This window comes from Lissotriton helveticus, chromosome 10 (assembly GCF_964261635.1).
Source record: "Lissotriton helveticus chromosome 10, aLisHel1.1, whole genome shotgun sequence".
NCBI classification, from domain to species: Eukaryota; Metazoa; Chordata; class Amphibia; order Caudata; family Salamandridae; genus Lissotriton; species Lissotriton helveticus.
The window spans coordinates 181,786,018-181,806,042 of record NC_136071.1 but is presented as its reverse complement, the minus strand read 5'-3'; the positions used below and the strand labels follow the sequence as shown (position 1 = coordinate 181,806,042).

The following is a 20,025-nucleotide window of genomic DNA, read 5'->3' as shown; positions in this document are numbered from 1 at the left end:
GAACAATTTACAGGGAATTGTTAAAAAGGCAGTTGCATTCAGTTGGGATTTTAGTTGAAATGCAGGTTCAGGGCTTTTGGCAAAATGTTTAGACTTGAGAGGCTAAAGGTAAAATAGTTAAGTGAACTAGTCAGACGAACAATACGGAGTATAAGTGTAACAGAAAAAGAATGAGTTTAAAGATGTGGGGCAATAGTTCTAGATTTGAAAAGATAGTAGTGGTAAATATTTGATAACATAGAATGTGAGGGAAATGAAGGAAGACCATGCAAGGAAGGCATTTGTAGAAAGTTTTGAATTTTCTGAACTAAGTTTTGAAAGAAAGACATGATGTGAGAAGCCTTTGGAAATTAGTTTGAACTTGCAATGGTGTGGAAAGGAAATGACTTACTTGGATCTTGTTTAAATATATGTTGGCAAATTTAGTTACGGATAAGGTGTGCTCTAAAGCATTCACAATGAGAGGTAGGGTTATACTAGAAGACTAACTATAGTTAGTACATTAGTTGGCGATATAGTAGTAAGACTGCTTTCAATTTTCTGTGAGTTATGTTGAAGTATGTGACCAAGAATGGAAGTGTAAAATGATTTTGGGTAGCTGTGGAAGAATGTTTTTTTAGAATGTTTGTGTTATGGTGCTACCTCTGTGCAGATACTTGAGTGGATTGACCTCTGTTGGGTTCAGCTGTTTACAAGGAAGTTAAGTTGACTTGATGTCTGTGATTTTCAGTTCAGAAACACAGTAGCTTTGCTGAAGGTTCAATTTCATTATTTAACATAACCGTTTTCCAATAAAAATTGTTCACCTCAATTTTAATTTCCATTTTGTGTCCAAGTCTTTTTTTTATTTTTATCGGTGTGCAAATAATTAATATAGAGGAACATTACATTACCATGTGCCTTGTAATTGGACTCCACATATAAACAAATAACAGCATGCTAAGTATTTACTTATGTTTTAAACTGTATGCACATTTACAATCCTAGAAAAATATGGTTTGCTTTATACCTCGCAGTTAAAATATTTAGTTTTTTTTTTTAAAACGGCATATATGTATCATGAAGACTAGCTTCGTAGGTCCAACACAAAGGATCTCAGAAAGCCAGTCTCGAAGAACAGACGCTCACAGGTATTTTTAAAAAGCTACTTCAATTCCAAGTTAAAGGGAACACACCTGAAAGTGGAGGAACATGGGACTTCCCTAACTGATTTGTGAGAATTAGTGGAATATTTGGTAAAAGTGCAGTCTTTATTTTATTTTAGCCCTATTTAGTATATTGTTTAGTAAAGGGCATTCAGTGGAGATATGCACAGGAAGCAATCAGGATTGTTTTTTTTGCCTGTTTATGGTGACATAAGAGTTCTATACAGATTACTCTGTGACCTTGGAATGCAGTCCGTATTATCCTAACCCATATAGCAGTGATCTTGAAACTCATGTCATTTTAATTAGCATTTACTTTAAAGAAGTAATTGGTTAAGAGAGATTCCAAACAAATATATACTCCTGACTATTCAGCTGTTTTCAAATCTCTGGACATGTACTCTGTAAAGTCATTTGACTCTGGGGCCACCCACTCATGAAAGTAGGATAGCTTGTAGCATCAGTTGGGAGCATTCACCCCTTGTTGCTTTTTTCCTTTGCATTATCAGATGCATGACAATGTATTTGCTACCAGACCTTGTTAAAATACATTGATAGTATTATACAAGGTAATAAGAGCTGGCAGGTAATTGTTTATTTTGAAATACGTACATGTCTTATCCCAAACATTACCTACATTATCAGGGAACCTCCTGCAAAGTTTTTTTTTTTATAAATCTTTTTTTTGTATAAATAAAAATTAGAGCAACAGACAAAGAATAATAAAGTGCAGTGCAATCTTCATCATTTTCAACAATCTCATTGCATTAGTACAACAATTGTCATCGCAAATCAACGGAACTATAATGCGGTCACCTCCTGCAGTGTTGGTTTCCTTACTCGAAGTAGGACTTTACAGATCCTGACAACTTGGGGACTCATTTCACCATTATTGCCAGCTAGCTGTCAACTTCCATTGCCCCTCTTTTAAAACCATGATCCACATAGACCTCACAACCACTTCGATTAGATGCAAAAGACAATGCAGCCTCATGTAGTGTCTCTAGCAAAATTGAAATGCAGGGCTTCCTTTTTATAAACATTGAGGATGGAGTATTGTAAGCTAATAAGTACTCCTTACAGCAACTCTAGCTGTTTTTCAGAGGATTCGTTATCTAAATTAACTAATTTCATTTAGGGTGCTCTTTAATCTTTTTATAAATCTCACTGATATACTGTAAGACTGTATTGTCTCTTTTAGTTTCTGGGTTGGATTCAATAACAAATCCTTCAAATGGATTTTTAGCAATTTGGAATGCATATTAAACAAAAACTGTTGAGTATAGGAGTATACTTTGTTCTTAAATGATTCTAATTAAGCAGCTTCTATCATAATAAATATTTGAATGGAAATACCACTCTATAAATATTTTAAGCTTAAAAAATGCAAACGGGGGGGGGGTGGGGAAAGATCCCCTTTGACTAGACTGCTGCAGGAAAGAAAAGTAATTGCCGTTTAAAAATGGCACTGTCATTCTTTGAGAGTTTCAGAAATGGCACTGTCGTATTGAAAATAAATCAGTTGGGTATTCCAGTAAAAAATGTATATCAACATTTGAAAATAGATTTCAGGACTGTGCTCAGATATATTCCACAGTTTTTGAATTAAGAGACTATCCATAAGGCGAAATAGGATTACATGCCAGTAGTCCATTCCTTGTGCTTGCCTCCTGGAAAGGCAATCTTTAGGATCAGCCTGGATTTTGCTGGAGTGGCCAGAATTCTAGTTCAGATGGAAAGCCTCGTTGTCAGACCACTATTTCTGGCTGTGAGCTACTCGCTGTTCATATTGCCTCTATGGGATTATTCTCTTTGTAAATCTCCATCTTCAAGACTTCCGCTATCAACAGTTTGCAGCAACTCGCCTCCCCACATAGTGCTTGCTGACATTTATTCACTGCATACCTCTCAAACCACCAGTATGAGTTTACTCCTGCATCCGCGTCCTTTCGTTTGGTATAAGCATGTACATATCCCCAAGAGATAGAGTTCATCAGGAAGAAAAATCAAGAGATAATTACTGCCTCTCTTCCTCTTGTCATAGTATTCATCCTCCTTTATCATTGAATTCTGGGGTGTCCTCCACAGAATCTCTCCTGACTCGCTTGATGCACACCCTCAGTTGTCTTTTGCCATGCCTGGGATAATACAAATATCTTCTCACTCTACTCGAAGCACTGTTAATTCATAGGTACAAATCAACATGTTCCATGGCCCTATTGTCACAGTTGAGTCAAGCCAAGCTCCTCCAGGCTTGGAGGGCTTGTGTTGGAGTTGCACCATGGGGGTGAATACAGTTCCTCCTTTAGAGCACAGGACTGCAGCTCTGCACCTAGAGATTGAATAAATCTCTCCCAGGGTGCAGATGATGGGCCCAAGGTGCCACCACCCCTAAGGTGGGCTACTGTGAGGTGCCATCTTTGTGATGGCATACTTAGAAATTCTGGGACGGGGTTATGCCCACTTCTCACAGGAAGTGGTCATGCAGAGTGCGTAGTGAACCCAAGGGTCAGTTTCCCATCGGCTACTACCCTACACTCCCCTAACCCCTGAATTCAGAATTTAGTTGAGCTCCTCACACCAGAGAAGCACATCCGGATGACCTAAATAGAGAGAGACACCAAAGAGCTGAAAAAGCAGAGCAGAGAGAAAAAACAGCTGATCTGGTACCAGCCCTGCCGGCCTGTCTGTATCCCTCGTTAAAAACTGTGCCAAGGTTAACTCCTCCTGCAGCAGTTGACACCAGAACCTTGGAAGGACTGCCTGCCTTCGATAAAGACCCAGGACCTGTTCTCCTGCATCCTGCAGAAGCTCCAAAGCAAAGACTGAGGCCTCTAGGACCGCCAAAGCCTGACACCTGAAGCCACCACTGCATCCATCTCCTCCGGCTCGAGTTGAAGTGGGCCACCGGTGTCAACAAGGTCCCCCAGCTCTCCAGAGCTTGGGTGCCTCCTGGACTCTGTTGCCCACAGTTTCTGCACGCAGTCCCCCTTGACCATGACTGCTCCTAGTAAGGAAATTGGACAACGAAGACACCACTGCATCTGTAACCCCTGGGCAGTGGAGAAGCGGACCCCAGGTGTCCTTACGTCCCTGAGCATTGCAAGCCTTGAACCCCCCCGTTGGTGCACCCTGACTGGCTTCCCAGCCAGAGCCTGCATCCTCTTTCCTCAGAGGCCGATCTCCATGGAAACCTGTTGGTCTCCCAATGCTGTTTTGCACATTGCACCTGGCTGCCCTCATGCTGCTGGTGATGATCTGGTGTTGCCTTGAACCTTGACCACCACTCACCTTAACTCCTGGAAATTGGTCTTGTAAGTCGTTATACCACACCTGTTTGCAGAACTTGTCCTTCCTTCCATGGGGTATTATTGCAGAACTCAGAAGTTGCACTAAGGGTCCACTTTTTAAAGTGAAAAGAATTTATATTGAAAAACTTACCTACCTGAACGATTTTTCTCTGATGCCTAAGCATGTAATATCATACTTGCTTTTTTCATAAATTGGTTTGAAACTCCTTCTTGAGTCATGTGTCTTTTATTAATCATGTGTATTTGCGAATGTCTTTCACTCCTCTCTGTTAAGCCCGACCACACCATGCCCTAACAGAGCACTTTGCGATTACATAGCAAGCCCCTGACCACTCATAAGGGAACGCATGGCCTCTTGGCACGGTATATAAGATTTTTGATGTACCACATAAAGAGCCAGCTTCCTACATCCAAGGGCTACCACTTCAGCACTCGCACACAAAGTGCCCGTTTATGCAAAGAGTTTTAAAGTGAAAGGGAGAAAAAGGTTGCACCAGGACGCCATTCTCTACGTTAAAGGATCTTATTTATTTTTTTTTTTTAACTTTCAAATGTCTGGTGCTATAATGTTACTCTCCCTATGTTAACTTAATTTTCTGTGGAAGCAGTCAATTTGCAAGATTTATTGGATGGGCAGCATTTTTGTGCTAGATGGATCTATTTTCACTTTGGTGCATCCCTTATAATCAAGGGTCCTCCTGATGGCAAGAAAAGTTCACGAGTTGTGAAATCATTTGTTTTGGCTGTCTAATTTCAATCATTTGTATTATGTTCACATACAACAGTAAGGTGGGCATATCCACCTTCAGAACAGTCCACTCCTGGTGGTATGGAACTGATCCTCAACATGTTCTCCCCCTCCTGATGCCATGACCGTGCCTCTTGTGATGAGTGAGATGAGCAGTAACTTAGTGTGCCCCATTTCCAAGTTCAGCCGGGGGAGGGGGGGGGGGGGGAGATGATGTTGAGAAGTAAGATGGAGTAGATATGAGTGATTAAGTATTGCGGTTTAGAGAACTTCTCAAAATATGTGAGGTGTCTCGTAGCTGCTGCTTTTATGGAAGGCTGACGTACCCAGTGCTGAATTTGCCAGTAGTGAAATCTTTCTTGTTCCAGTAGGTGGGATGAGTTGAATGTCCTCAATTGTCCGAGCGCTACCTTTATGAAACATGTCTCTGAGCTGGTAACAACCAATCTCAATCCATGTTCTAAATTGCATTAATTCTATACAGGAGGTGAAGTCTCTGTCACTGTGTATTGTGGTGAGCAGTGACTGGTACCCAGCAATCCCTTTACATCGCTACGGATAGTCCCAGGCATCCAGGGTGACCCTTCTACCCGGGACAGGTAAAGATGAGACTACGTTGCAGCCTACAGAGCCAGAGGAGCTCTGCTAGCATCTCGGCATTGTATTCTGGTCTGCCGGTTTCCCCCTGGAGCCATTCCACTACTTATGTCACCTGCGCTGCCAAGTAGAAGCGAATATTAGGAACCCCAACCTTTCCTATTTTGAATGACAGGTGCTCATGTGAAACCTGAGTTTTGGGTATCTAATGGCACAGATAAGTGTTTTGTAAATGGCAGTGATCTAGCTCTGTCTTACGTAAGGGGGTTCCTCGAATATAGAGTCTTAAGGAGGGCAGTCATTTTAAGAGGCAGCCCTTGCAACCCAGGGGAGAGCATGGAGATCCCCTGCCCCCCACCTAAAGAAACAGACTTCCATAGGTTGATTTTAATATCCGCCAAAACACCGTACCGCTGTGGCAGAAGATTGCACTGGATCAGTCAAGGTGAGGAGCCCCTCATCAGCGAAGGCGGAAATCATAAATGTGTCTTGATGGAAGGGGACTCTTTGGATCTCCGCCCCCCCCCCCCCCCCCAGCCCTGCCCCCCCGGTGCCCCCACCATCTAGGGACAAGTCTGTAGATAAAGGGCAAACAACTTTGGGGAAAAAAAAGAGTGCTGCCCTGTCTGTACCCCTCTTTATACAGAATTACCACGACCAGAGACCAAGTGCCTTGATTTTCCCCCAAATGTGCACCCCGAATGCTGCCGACAGTGTGGAACATCTACCTGGTCGAATACCTTGTACGCATCAAGGAACCGCAATACTGCCTCCCTGTGGTGCTTCCTCTCCAAGTCTAGAACATGTGGAACCAGTTTGGTGCTGTTGCTCATGGATCGGGTCAGGACAAAGCCTGTTTGGTCTGCATGTAGTATTTGAGGCAAATGGGTCTCCGGAGTGTCACCAGAACGTTAGCTTTAATTTTGGTGTTTAGATTCATTTGGGAAATGGGCGATAGGACTGGCACTTTACCGGGTCTTTATCCGGTTTCCTTAGGAGTGAAATAGTAGTTTCTGCCGTTGCGGAGAAAAGCTGTAGGAGTGGGTCAAAATAATATTGGCTATGGTCAATAGTAGTGCTATCGTGTGTACGGTATGCTTGTAGAAGACGGCGATGAAGCAGTCCGGATCCAAGCCCCCCCCCCCCCCCCCACCAATCTAAGGTGTTTTATATTACTTAGGACCTCTGCCTCCGTGGTGGGCACATCCAGGGTGGTGCTATTCTCCTGCGCAAGACTTTGGAGGGCGAGCTCCTGCAAGAGCTCGCCCTGCTGAGAGCCCACCTCTGGGCTTTCAGCGGCATAAAGCGATAAGAATTCATGGAAAGCCTCTGCTATTTGGGCGCCTGTGGTACAAAGACTCCAGGTTGCATCCTAAACCTCTCTGATTTATCACTTGGTGCGTTTTGCCTGAAGTTCATTGGCTAGGAGGGACCCAGCCTTGTTACCACCCTCCTAAAATCAGGCACCAGATTGAGCTAAGATTTACTTAGCTTTGTTGTTTTCCTGGGAGCGAATTTGGCCAACGAGGGCAATCCAGATCCTCCAGTGATAGTCCTTATGGTCCCTTTGTGCACCGAAGAAACCCTCCCGTAGCTGATCAATTCTAGTTCCTTCCTTCTCTTAAGGCGACTTGCCTTTTTCATAAAGACGTCCCATATTACTGCCCATTAGCGCATCCCATACCTCTGATGGTGGTAATTAGTCTGTGTGGTTGAGCTGCAAATATTCTCATATAGCAGTCGTCACCTCGTGCTGCACCACCGGGTCCCACCGAAGGGAGTCATTCTGTCTCCAGATTTTCTGCCTGTACTCCTGGGATGAGGCCAGACAAAAATGAGTAATCATGGTCTGAGACAGTTATCCGTTCATGAGAGACCTCCTCAATGCAGGAGAGCAATTGCTGAACTACAAAGATGTAGTCTATTTTAGCATAGCTGTTGTGTGTGGTGCCGAAGTGCGAGTAGTCGTAGGCCAGTGGGGTGTCGATAGCGCCAGGCATCAGTCAGGCCCAGGTCTGTGAGGAGCGCCTGGCCTGCCACTGATCGTGTCAGTGTAACCCACACCCTCTCCTGGGATTTATCCAATGTGATGTGCATAACACTACTGAGGTAGTCTCCGATTAGCAGGGGATTGTCTGTTGCTCCCGCAAGGATGTTGAAATGCCTTCTGCCCTGTATTCTAGCACCTATCACTACTTATGTTCCCTGCTTTTCCCCGAGCACCACCAGTCATCGGTATTGATCTACTTGATGTTTCTAATGAGGATCGCAATTCCTGCCTTCTTAGCCTGGGCAGAAGCGTGGTACTGGATCAGGAAGGCTCTAGAGCTCAAGGCTCTGTGTTGGTCGCCTTTAAGCAAATGAGTCTTCTATAGGAGACGCATCCACACCAAATCTCGTCAGTTCCTGCAGAATATTTAGGCCCTTCGTGGGGTTATGGAATCCCCGGACATTGTAAGTCACTACCTGAAGTTTCTGGTGCCTGCATGAGGAGTGTCATTTGATGTGTGTCCTCCATGTTACTCTGTTTATTTGGCTGGGAGTCTATCTGGACTTGGATCGTGGAAGGTGATGCCCGCCCCCCTCATTATTTCCCAACCAAAACAGCACTGGTGCCTCAGGGTAGCCATCCATGGGATGTCCCAGAAGTCTCCTGGCTGCCTGCAGCGACACGAGGGATCTAGCTTGCCTTCCCATGGAAGTTGATCCTGAAAGGGTGTCCCCAATGTTACTTGATCTCTCTTGCTCTCAGGGAGTCCATGATGGGCTCGAAGGACTTGCGTTTTTCCATGGTGAGCTGATACAAATCCTGGAAGAGTGAGAGCGAGGCAAGATAGCCTGGTATTGCCTGTTTATCGGTGCCCCATCACTTATTTTCTACCAGTGTGGACATTTGGTCAGCAATATATTTACGTGATTGTTTTGTATAGTCTGACGAGTAAATATTTGTGGATGGACTAAACCACCAAAAAGAGTGTGTACAAAATTTATTTTTATTCATGAATTTTTTTGTACGTTAGGTTTGATAGTATGCTTGATTTTTACATGTTATGTAACTACAGAAGGAGGTACAGAAGTGTGACCATACACATGAAGAATATAAATAATTTTCCAACAAGTTTGTTATGAGGGGCATGGAATAAGCATGCATCGTGCACAAACATTACTTAAATCTATTGTGAGGGGGGAGTATTGTTATTTTGTGTACTGCCAATCAGGGAGTTGGTACTGGAAGGCAGCAGCAATTTCTCTGCTGGCTTGAGAAAAAGGGAACCCTCAGCGGGGGACGGAGTGGCAAAGCCCTTTAAAGCACCTCCCTGCTACCAGCACTTCATTGTTTAAGTAGAGCATCCCTCAAGATGGCTAAAAGCTTATACAACATTATTTTATTTAATTAAAAAAAGTAAATGTCAATTATTTGCTGTGGCCATAAGATTACCAGAAATATGTACTTCATAACTGACAACTTAAATGTGATACTTTTTAACATTATCTATACTATGTTCACAGCAATCAATCGCAGTTAAAGGAACCAAGCCAGTCTGTGCACATGCAAACTGAGGGGTCATTAGAAGATGAAGAACTGCCAGCGCAGAGATATGAACGGGATTTAGTACAGAAACTCAAAGTCTTAAGACACGAACTTTCACTACAGCAGCCACAAGCTGGTCATTGTCGCATTGAAGTATCTAGAGAAGAAATCTTTGAGGTATGCATTTGTGATCTGAATGGGTTTGAAAATGTCATGACATCACATCCAACTTGATTTTTGTCCCAACATTAGTGGCAGCTGCATTCAGAGCAAGTCATCAAAATGTTTATTCTTGTATATAGTTTGACGGGTCCGCCCACGTCAGTCATTGGCCAACTTCACCACGTTCTGTCTTTTCTTAAGGAGCACATCCACACACAAAGTAGTTCCCTTCAGTGCCAGGGACTAGTTATGAAATCTTTCCCTCCTGAACCGAAAACATATTTTCCCTTTTGGCCAGTTTTTGTAAGAAACATGACATGACAAAATAAAGCAAACATTTGCAAAACCAAAAGGCTGCCCGCCAATGCCAGACCTATTGGCTTTGCCAGTGCTGGTTTTCATTGGTGTGTGCAGTTGCTTGTGGTCTTCCGTCCTGTTTGTACCTTTTAGTTCAATGTGTGGTGCCTCTTTACTTAACTACTAAAAAGAAAAAGGAAAAAATCCAGGTTATTTTCTTGGGTGCATCATTTGTGTAGCCAGCCAGTTTTATGAGGCTGTAACCTTTTTCGTGTAGGAGTCTTATCGACAGGTCATGAAGATGAGGCCAAAGGATCTTAAAAAACGTCTCATGGTCAAATTTCGAGGAGAGGAAGGACTTGACTATGGTGGGGTTGCAAGGTGAGTTGGCTTCCCTTTTTTACTTTATTTTAGAAGCAAATAATATTAATGTGGGAAGTTATAATGGAAAGGGGTAAAAGAAAATACTCTGATGTGCAGTAGGCATATTCTCCTAAACCTGAATTCAGCTTCCCCAGAATAACAACACTTGCAGAATGGGCATGTATAAAAGTCCTCACTGAGATGTGCTTGTTGAACCTCTTTGAAAACTGTTCATCTTTGTTTGGCTCTGCTGTATTTATATTGTGTGCACCTTAAGTTTTTGTTATCCAGTATTATGGGTATCTTTCATAGATTCACATGCCTGAATCATTCCCCGTCGTCGGGGTGGGAGTCCCCGGTATATAAAAAGAGTAATGTCATAAAGACATGTTCGAGGCATGTGGGCTGCTGAATTCATATCTATAGCATAGATCGCCGCCTAGTGTTGGGTCCGGATGATTGCACATTGTTGTCCTGGAAGAGCTTCGAAGTATCACGAGATAGGTGGCTCCTCCCCTGGACTACAGTGCGCATGGGCATCGACTCCATCCTCAGATTGTTTTTTTCCGCCATTGGGTTTGGATGTAATTTCGTTATCTCCAGTTCGGAATCAACAAACTTTTTCGAGGCCCGAAGGCCTTTTTCAAACCGTCTGTATTGTTTGCGTTCGGTGCCCGGTTCTGTTCCGACTCAGTCCCCGAGTTGGATATCCAGGGAGTCGCGTGACTCTTCTGTGATGGAGTCCCAGTCGACGCAGCAAGACCTTCGACGACATGGAACGGAGCCCGTTCAAGAAGTGTCCCGTGTGTGGATCGAAGTATCCCCACATCGACGTCCACCCGGTGTGCAACAAGTGCCTGTCGCCGGACCACGATGAAGCCAGCTGTATGGCTTGTTCCAGGTTTCGTTCAAAGAAGACGCTTCGGCGCGTGGCGCGCCTGGAGGCCCGGCAGTCGGCACCGGCACCGGTGGACATCTTCGACAGCGAAGAAGCAGACGAACACGACGTTCAGATGCAGATTTCAACTCCGGCGGAGGAGATCGACTACGACGCGGATGTCGAAGGCCTAGACGTAGAAGAAGTCGTCGACGAGGTAGGAGACGACAATGAGGCCTATGGGGCCATGGAAGATAGCTCAGAGGAAGAGCTATGCCCCGTTCGAACAATTACAAAGGCTCAGGTCGAGGGATCGCCACACGGCCTTACCCAAGACCTACTACCAGGATCCACGGCCCCGCCTCCAGGCCCGGCTACGGACGCTTTGGCGGAGCCGCCATTGTCGAAAACGAAACCGAAAGTGAAACCATCGGTGTCGACAAAAACGAAAGTGGTTGAAACGCCATCGAAACCGAAGACGTCTGCTCCTCTGTCGACGCCCTCGTCTTCCGAGGTGTCTGGGCAACCCAAGCCGAAGAAAGCTATCGACCCGGTGAAGTCGGGCAAAGGCGTCGAGCCGAAGTTGGTCAAGGGCGTCGAGCCGAAGTCCAAGAAGGGCGTCGAACTGGAGTCAAGCAAGGACGTCGAGCCGAAGTCCAAGAAGGGCGTCGAGCCGAAGACTGGGGCCCCGAAACCAGTAGCCCAGGCCGCCGATTCGAAACAGTCGGCGTTGACGTCTGCTGACACGGAAGGAGGGCGTAGCGCCCCTAAGAAGGATGCTCCTACGCCTCGGCCGGAAAAGCCCAAGTCATCGACGCTCGAGTCTTCACATGTTAGTGGACCGAGATCGTCTGTCGGGTCGACGAAACCGTCCGCTTCCTTTACGAAGCAGGTCTCGGACTCCCTGAAACGTATCAGGGGCAAGGCTTCGGCGGAAGAACCAAAGACACCTTCCACCCCGAAGCAATCTGTCCCAACGTCAAAGTCTTCGACGCCAATCCTCTTCACGTTGCCGCCGAAAGTGGCACCGAAGGCCTTCGCACCACGGTCGGTGCCCGAAGCGCACCTGCAGGGATCTGCGGGGTCGAAGCCAACTCACCCGGCTGGGAGCTTGAAGCATCGACCACCATTGGTAGAAGAGCAGTCGGAGCATTTCATCGATGCCAACACCGGAAAGCTTACGCTTTACAAAAAGATTACGGCGACACAGCCTTTGGAGTCATACACGATTCCTCTAAAGCGCAAAAAGCCTGCTTCAGATTCACCAGTCTTGGTCGAGCCCATGGTTCCTCGGACTCCAAGAATTACCACACCCTCACCAATTTATTCGGATGTGGAGGATGCTGGGGATGAGGACGAGGAATAAAACTTTCCTGCCAACACGGATCCTGATGAACAACAGGACTCATGGGCAGAGGCAGGAGACCAAGGGGATCAGCAACCCGCCCATGACCCTCAGGTCTACAACGTCAAGACCTCTCCCACTGAGGATTCTGCGGCATTTAATGCCTTAATTGAGAGGGCGGCTAAAAACCACGACGTTCAGCTGCATGCTGACCCTGTTGAGGTGGACTGCCTCTTTGACACTTTTTCAACTGCTGAAAAAACTGTAAAAACTCTTCCAATGCTAAAGGGGGTCCTAAAACATGCTGCGGACATTTTTAAGGAGCCCACACGGTCAAGGGTAGTCAACCCTAGAATTGAAAAAAATACAGACCGGCACCTGGCGATCCTACCTACATCAAGGGCCAGTTGCCATTGGACTCTCTGGTCGTTTCTAATGCCCGCAAAAGGGCGAATTCGCAAACAACTGGTGAAGCTCCTCCCCCGGACAAAGAATCCAAAGTGCTGGAGGCATCAGGAAAGAGAGTAGCAGCTCAGGCGGCCAATATCTGGCGTATCTCTAACACGCAGGCACTCTTGGCTAGATACGACAGGGCACACTACGACACACTAGAGACCCTGTTGCAACATCTACCAGACCAATATAAAGAGGCAGCGGAGATGCTTATCCAGGAAGGGAAGCTCCTCTCCAACGCTTCCATTAAGTGTGCACTAGACGTAGCGGACACTGCAGCCAGGGCAATTAACACCAGTGTGATGTTGAGATGTCAGGCATGGCTCAGAATCTCCGGGTTTAAGCCGGAGATACAAACTACCATCCTCAACCAGCCGGTAAACCCTGACAGATTATTTGGTCCTGAGGTGGATACCACCCTGGAAAAAATAAAGGATACCGAGACTGCTAAGTTCATGGGAGCTCTCCAGTCCCAACAGTTTAGAGGGCGCACTTTTCGTCGCTCAGGCAATAGGTGTTTCCAGAGGCCAGATGTCCCAGCAAACGCAATTCAATAAAGGTGGGGCGCAATCCTCTTACACCAAGCAAAGTAGAGGAGGATACCGGGGCAACAGCACCAAGGGCAGAGGCAGGGGCAACAACAACTCCCGTTCCTCCGCCACCAACAAACAGTGACGCCCTGTCACTACCCCCCGACCATTCCACACCGGTCGGGGGGAGACTCCAGCAGTTCCTGCCAGTCTGGAAATCCATCACCACAGACAGGTGGGTCAGGAAGCTTATCCAATTCGGTTATTGTTTGGAGCTCACATCCACTCCACCCAACATACCACCAAAACACCGTCCTATGTCCACAGAGTATTTGCACTTATTGCAGCAGGAGGTTCTTGTCATGCTGCAAAAAGGCGCAATAGAGCTCGTGCCAGTGGAGGAAGAAGGCACAGGAGTGTACTCCCTGTACTTCTTGATCCCAAAGAAGGACAGGTCCCTCAGGCCTATTCTGGACCTCAGACCCCTAAACCAGTATATTCTCTCCGAACACTTCCACATGCTAACGCTGCAGCAAGTTCTTCCGTTGCTCAATCAGGGGGACTTCCTCGCAACCTTGGACCTCAAGGATGCTTACTTCCACATTCCACTCCATCCATCACACAGGAAATACCTCCGATTCACCATTCAAAATCGGCATTATCAATTCAAGGTCCCTCCTTTCGGAGTGACCACGGCCCCCAGAGTGTTCACGAAATGTCTCGCGACAGTGGCTGCGCACCTCAGGAGACAGAACGTCCATGTCTACCCTTATCTGGATGACTGGCTGGTTCAGGCAAAGTCAGCCCAGCAGTGCGCCGCCGACATGTCCCACACCATTCACCTTCTTCACGGTCTGGGCTTCTCAGTAAACTATCCAAAGTCGCACCTTCAGCCAGCCCATGTGCGGCAGTATCTGGGCGCGACAATAGATACTCTGGCGGCCACGGCTCAGCCAAATTCAGTGAGGATCGACAACATCCAGTCGCTGGTCCAAAAGTTCAGACCGCAACACTCACTTCCAGCGAGAGTGTTCATGCAGTTGATAGGCATGATGGCCTCCTGCATCTTCATAGTCCCGCACGCGCGGTTACATATGCGTCCACTCCAAGAATGCTTGGCACATCAGTGGACTCAGGCTCAAGGACAGTTGAAGACCTAGTGTTGGTGACCGGTCGGGCATACAACTCTCTGCATTGGTGGAATCCACACAACCTTTGCAAGGGCTGACCGTTCCAGGAGCCTGTGCCACAGATTATCCTGACGACGGACGCATCTCTCCAGGGATGGGGAGCTCATGTACTCCACTACACGGTGCAGGGACTATGGACGACGCAGCAAAAGATGCACATCAACTACCTAGAACTGAAGGCGATGAAGGCATTCAAAGTACATCTGTGCAACAAGGTCGTGTTGATCCGGACGGACAACATGACGGCCATGTACTACATCCAAAAGCAGGGAGGTACACACTCTCCACAGTTGTCTCATCTGGCTCAGAGCATGTGGAAGTGGGCCATTCAGAGGAACATCTTCCTCATGGCGGTACACCTCCCGGGCAAGGACAATCAGATGGCGGACCTGCTCAGCAGGTACAGCCACCAAATGCACGAGTGGGAAATACATCCATCAGTACTCCGCCCGTACTTCCAGCAGTGGGGTCATCCAGAGATAGACCTATTCGCCACAATGGAAAACGCAAAATGCCAAAGCTTTGCCGCCAGGTTCCCTCACCCACAGTCGCAGGGCAATGCGATATGGATGAACTGGTCAGGCAGATTTGCGTACGCTTTTCCCCCAGCACCTCTCATACCGCTGGTGGCACAAAAGCTAAAGCAACACTCTGACGCTCATCCTGGTTGCTCCAACGTGGGCACGCCAACCATGGTACACCACGTTTCTAGAACTCTCCGTGGTACCGCATCAAAGGCTGCACCTCACACCCAGGCTTTTGACGCAGAACCATGGCGACATTCAGCATCCAGATCCGCAACAGCTCAACCTGGCGATCTGGCTCCTGAGGTCTTAGAGTTTGGCTACCTTGACTTGCCCCCAGAATGCATGGATATCATTCGGGAGGCGCGGAAGCCCACCACTAGGGCCTGCTATGCAGCGAAATGGAAGCGGTTTGTCATTTACTGTACTGAACACCACATCAACCCGCTAGATGCATCCATTCCCACCATCATATGCTATTTGTTACATCTTTACAAATGCAATCTAGCATATGCTTCCATTCGGATACACTTATCCGCCAAAGCGGCTTATCTCAAACAGGCAGCATCTCTCCGTTTTCTGAGTGCCTACCATTAAAGCCTTCCTAGAAGGACTAAAGCGGGTCATCCCTCCCAGGACCCCGCCAGCTCCTGTATGGAACCTCAATGTGGTCCTCACCAGGTTGATGGGCCCTCCTTTTGAGCCTTTACATTCATGTGAGATTCAGTTCTTAACTTGGAAAGTGGCTTTTCTCATTGCCATTACGTCTCTACGACTTGTTAGTGAGCTGCAGGCGCTCACTGTACAAGAGCCATTTATTCAAATTCACCAACAGGGTGGTGCTGCGCACTAACCCTAAATTTCTTCCTAAAGTGGTTTCGCAGTTCCATGTCAATCAGACCATTAAACTGCCCGCATTCTTTCAAAACCCAGAGACAGTGGCCGAAAGAATGCTCCACACTCTTGATGTCAAAAGGGCTTTGATGTACTACATCGATAGGACCAAGGACTTTCGGAAGACACAACAGCTCTTTGTGGCCTTCTCAGCCCAGCACAAAGGCAACCCCATTTCCAAAGCAGGGATAGCCAGGTGGATCGTTAAGTGTATTCAGATCTGCTATCACAAGGCTAAGCGCACCTTAACGGTCCCCCCCAGAGCCCACTCCACCCGCAAGTTGGGGGCCTCCATGGCTTTCCTTGGTAATATTCCTTTGGAAGATATTTGTAGAGCAGCCACATGGTCTACACCACACACATTTACTAAACATTACTGTGTAGATGTGCACTCCAAGCAGCAGGCAGCTGTAGGGCAGGCTGTTCTTAAAACACTTTTTCAGACTTCTGCAGCTGGCACAGGCGGCCGCAGTTAATGGAGGGACTGCTATGTATTCTATGCTATAGATATGAATTCAGCAGCCCACATGCCTTGAACTGAATATGCTACTTACCAGTATGCATCTGTTCTTGGCATGTAGGGCTGCTGACATTCATATCGCCCGTCCTCCTCCCCGGCGCCTGTAGCGGCTGCAGACTTTTTTACACTTACTCTTAGCATGGCCATTGCTTACACTGTTACACTCCATCTTTGCCACAATGGCTAAAAACAATCTGAGGATGGAGTCGATGCCCATGCGCACTGTAGTCCAGGGGAGGAGCCACCTATCTCGTGATACTTCGAAGACTCTTCCAGGACAACAATGTGCAATCATCCGGACCCAACACTAGGCGGCGATCTATGCTATAGATATGAATGTCAGCAGCCCTACATGCCAAGAACCGATGCATACTGGTAAGTAGCATATTCAATACCTAGCAATAGGCCAGAGGCCTCTCATTAGTAACATATCCATGTCCTTTTGTAAAAAGGACCAAACTTTGGCCAAGAGCCAATCCGATATCACCACCCTCTAGAACCTTCCTGGAAGAAGGAGCCCTAGTCCCTCAGATTTTCTACCCCACGTCGTGCTAAGGGAGTCTCCTCTGAGCTCTGCTCAGTTTCTTTGTATTTCTGGATTTTTTCCACATATTTGTCTCAGAATTATCATTCTGTGAAGGATCTTTCTTTTAGCCATGGCTGATACTCTAAAAAAGGGACTTTTCAGACCTTGTGCCTCTTGTGGCAAAAAGAGGCTTCATGTGGATGACTGGCATGAAGACTGCCTTTACTGTCCATACCCTGACCATTCAGCAAAGGATTGTAAAGTCTGCCGCACTTTTTCAGCCAAAACTCTCAAGGACAGAGAGGGCTGCCTGCTGATTTGGCTTCAGAGACTCCAGGACAAGGACCAGCCAGTCTCTTCAGGTGAGAGTGAGTGTTCCATTAGGAGTATACACTCTTCTCCCAAAAGGCCTAGAACGTCATCCCCAGGACCATCTTTGCAGCCACCTCAAAAGAAGACGCCCAAGTCTTCAGAGGTTCGTTCTAAGGCTGTTGCTGTGAAGGTTTCACCACAAGATCCTGCCTTCAAGAAACCTTTGACATCTTCAGCTCTGCCTGTGACAATGTCAACAGCCACTATCTCCACATCGATGGCGTCCTCTTTAACATCAACGTCAATGACTACTACATTCTCGTCGTCGACGGGTAGGTCTGTTCCATCTCTAATTGTTATTAAAAATTCGTCGACGCCGCCTCCGTCGACAAGTGCCTCGTCGTCGACGAAGTATAAACCGTCGTCATCGACAAAAGCGCCATCGACGTCGACGAAAGCCTCATCGTAGACGAAATCGTCATCGGCGATAAAGGCTCCATCGTCGACGACAAGTTTATCATCGATGAAGTCATCGTCGTCGACACCAACTGGCCCGTCGACGGCGACACCTGCGTCGACGAAGCCGTCGACTACGTCGTCATCGAAGAAGACACCGTCGACGACGGAATCTGGGTTAACTGTCGACGTTCCCCCATCGACGACCGCTCAGTCGACGAGTTCGACCACGATAGTCGCCTCCATTGTTGAAGTGTACCTATACGCACTTCAGGATGACTACGCGTACTCTCACGCCGGAGTTGACCTCTCCGAGCAGGGTCCAGCCATTCCCCCCTGCTCATCTTCTGGATAATGAGGACTCCAATGAGGACTCTATGTTCCAACAAGCTAAAGCCCATCTGAACTACGCGTAAAACTTCACGAAAGCTCAGATTATGAGGAACTAGGGCAGGATGATTTGGAGTACCAGGAGGAATTCCAACCTCCTCCGCCTCCTCAACAGCCTATGGTGTGTCTCCCAGCATCCACAGTGACAGATCTGCAGTTTCTCATTGCGGACTACAAACAGAGGTTTCCGTCCACTGCTCCGCCTCAGCCAGTGGTGGCACCACGAGTTGTGACACCACCGCCTCGGCCTGCTCCTTTAGTCCTTCAACCAGATCCGGCTCGTTCGCGTCCTCTGCCATCCTCTGATGAGGAAGACGAAGAAGAGGACCAACAACGAGAGGAAGGGGAGCTCCAGGACACACAAGACGAATGGGATGAGTATGTGATTCCAGGTCCAGCATCCCCTGTACAGCCACAAGCGGATTCACCCCCGGAAGACATTGGGGGAATTTCACAACATCCTAGAGAGAGCAGCGTTGCGCTTCAAACTCAAAGTAATGGCAACACCACAGGATTGCGTCCTTTATGATTTTAAGGAACCATTCCAAAAGGCTGTACGGTCCATTCCCATCATTGATTACGTCTGGGAACAAGGGGAGAAAATAATGCAAAACCCTTCACCTCTGGTTCCAGTGCTGCCCAGACTGGACAATAAGTATAAAGCTCCTGACACAGCCCCAGCTTGCCTTATTGGTCATCCAAAGCCAGACTCTGTGATTACCCAGGCAACGCAGCGCAGGTCAAAAAATCCATCGGCTGCATTGGCTGCGCCGCCAGACAAGGAGGGTCGAAAGCTGGACAACATAGGAAAGAGGTTTTCGTCCATGTCTGCTTTAACGGTGCGTGCAGCAAACTCTTTAGCACTGTTGGGACGCTACAACCGTCAAATGTGGGCAGATACCGCTCCATACTTGAATTCGCTTCAAGACGAGCAGAAAGAAGAGGAGAAGGAGATTCTCCTTGAAGGCGAGCGTTCCGCTTCGGAGATGATTGATGTGGTGATGGATATCGCATCCACGGGGTTCCGGCAGCTGGCAGGAGCTGCAGTCCTGAGGTGCCAAGGGTGGCTTAAGGCAACATCTTTCCGGCCTGAAGTTCAGACCAAGGTATTGGACATGCCGTATGATGGTCCGCTTCTTTTTGGACAACACATTGATGAGAAGCTACAGGGTATCAACAAAGATACTGATACCGCAAAAGCTCCAGGAACTCTCCAATACAAGAATCCTTCCTTTCGGGGCTCCAGAGGAAGAGGTCAGTCCTCTAAAGGCGCCTATCCGGGGTACAAATCCACGTACGGCTCAAATCAGCAATACAAACCCCAGTACCAGCAAAGACAGCAGCAAAACCAGTCGTCCTACAACAAGTCTACCTTTTGCGGACGAGGGGGAAAGAAGGACACAGGCAGAAGGCAATGACTTCTCTCTGCCACAGGTCTCCAGTTTCTCTCTGCCTTGCAAAGTTGGCGGGAGAATTTCGTCCTTCCTTCACAATTGGCAACAAATTACAACGGATCGGTGGGTCCTCCAACTTGTTCAATTCGTACACTCTCTGAAGTTTGTGGAAACTCCCCCTCAAAAGCTGCCAATCCCAATGCTGCACCAAAATCTGCAACTGCTGCAATTGGCACTCTCCCTCATGCTCAAAAAAGTAGCGATAGAAAGAGTCCCCCGGAATCATAAAGGCAAGGGATTCTACTCCCGTTTCTTTCTAATTCGAAAGAAGGAGAAAAAATGGAGACCTATATTGGACTTGAGACCTCAACCAATACCTCAAAAAACAGTCATTCCGTATGGTGTCCATCCAGGAGGTGCTGCAACTCCTCAATGCGAACGACTTTATGGTGTCTTTAG

At 47.2% G+C, this 20,025-nt stretch overlaps 1 protein-coding gene across 3 annotated transcripts in view; it reads left to right on the top strand.

The window, feature by feature from the left end:
- Positions 1 to 20,025, top strand: part of SMURF1 (SMAD specific E3 ubiquitin protein ligase 1) — a 300,045-nt gene that overhangs the window by 151,000 nt on the left and 129,020 nt on the right. For all 3 annotated transcript variants that reach the window (XR_013602082.1, XM_078665048.1, XM_078665047.1), the window contains 2 exons: positions 9,312 to 9,510; positions 10,070 to 10,173. Coding sequence is in view for 2 of the 3 variants with exons in the window: in XM_078665048.1 (XP_078521174.1) it covers positions 9,312 to 9,510; positions 10,070 to 10,173 (303 nt within the window). In the remaining variant the exon portion in view is untranslated. The remainder of the gene's footprint in view (positions 1 to 9,311; positions 9,511 to 10,069; positions 10,174 to 20,025) is intronic.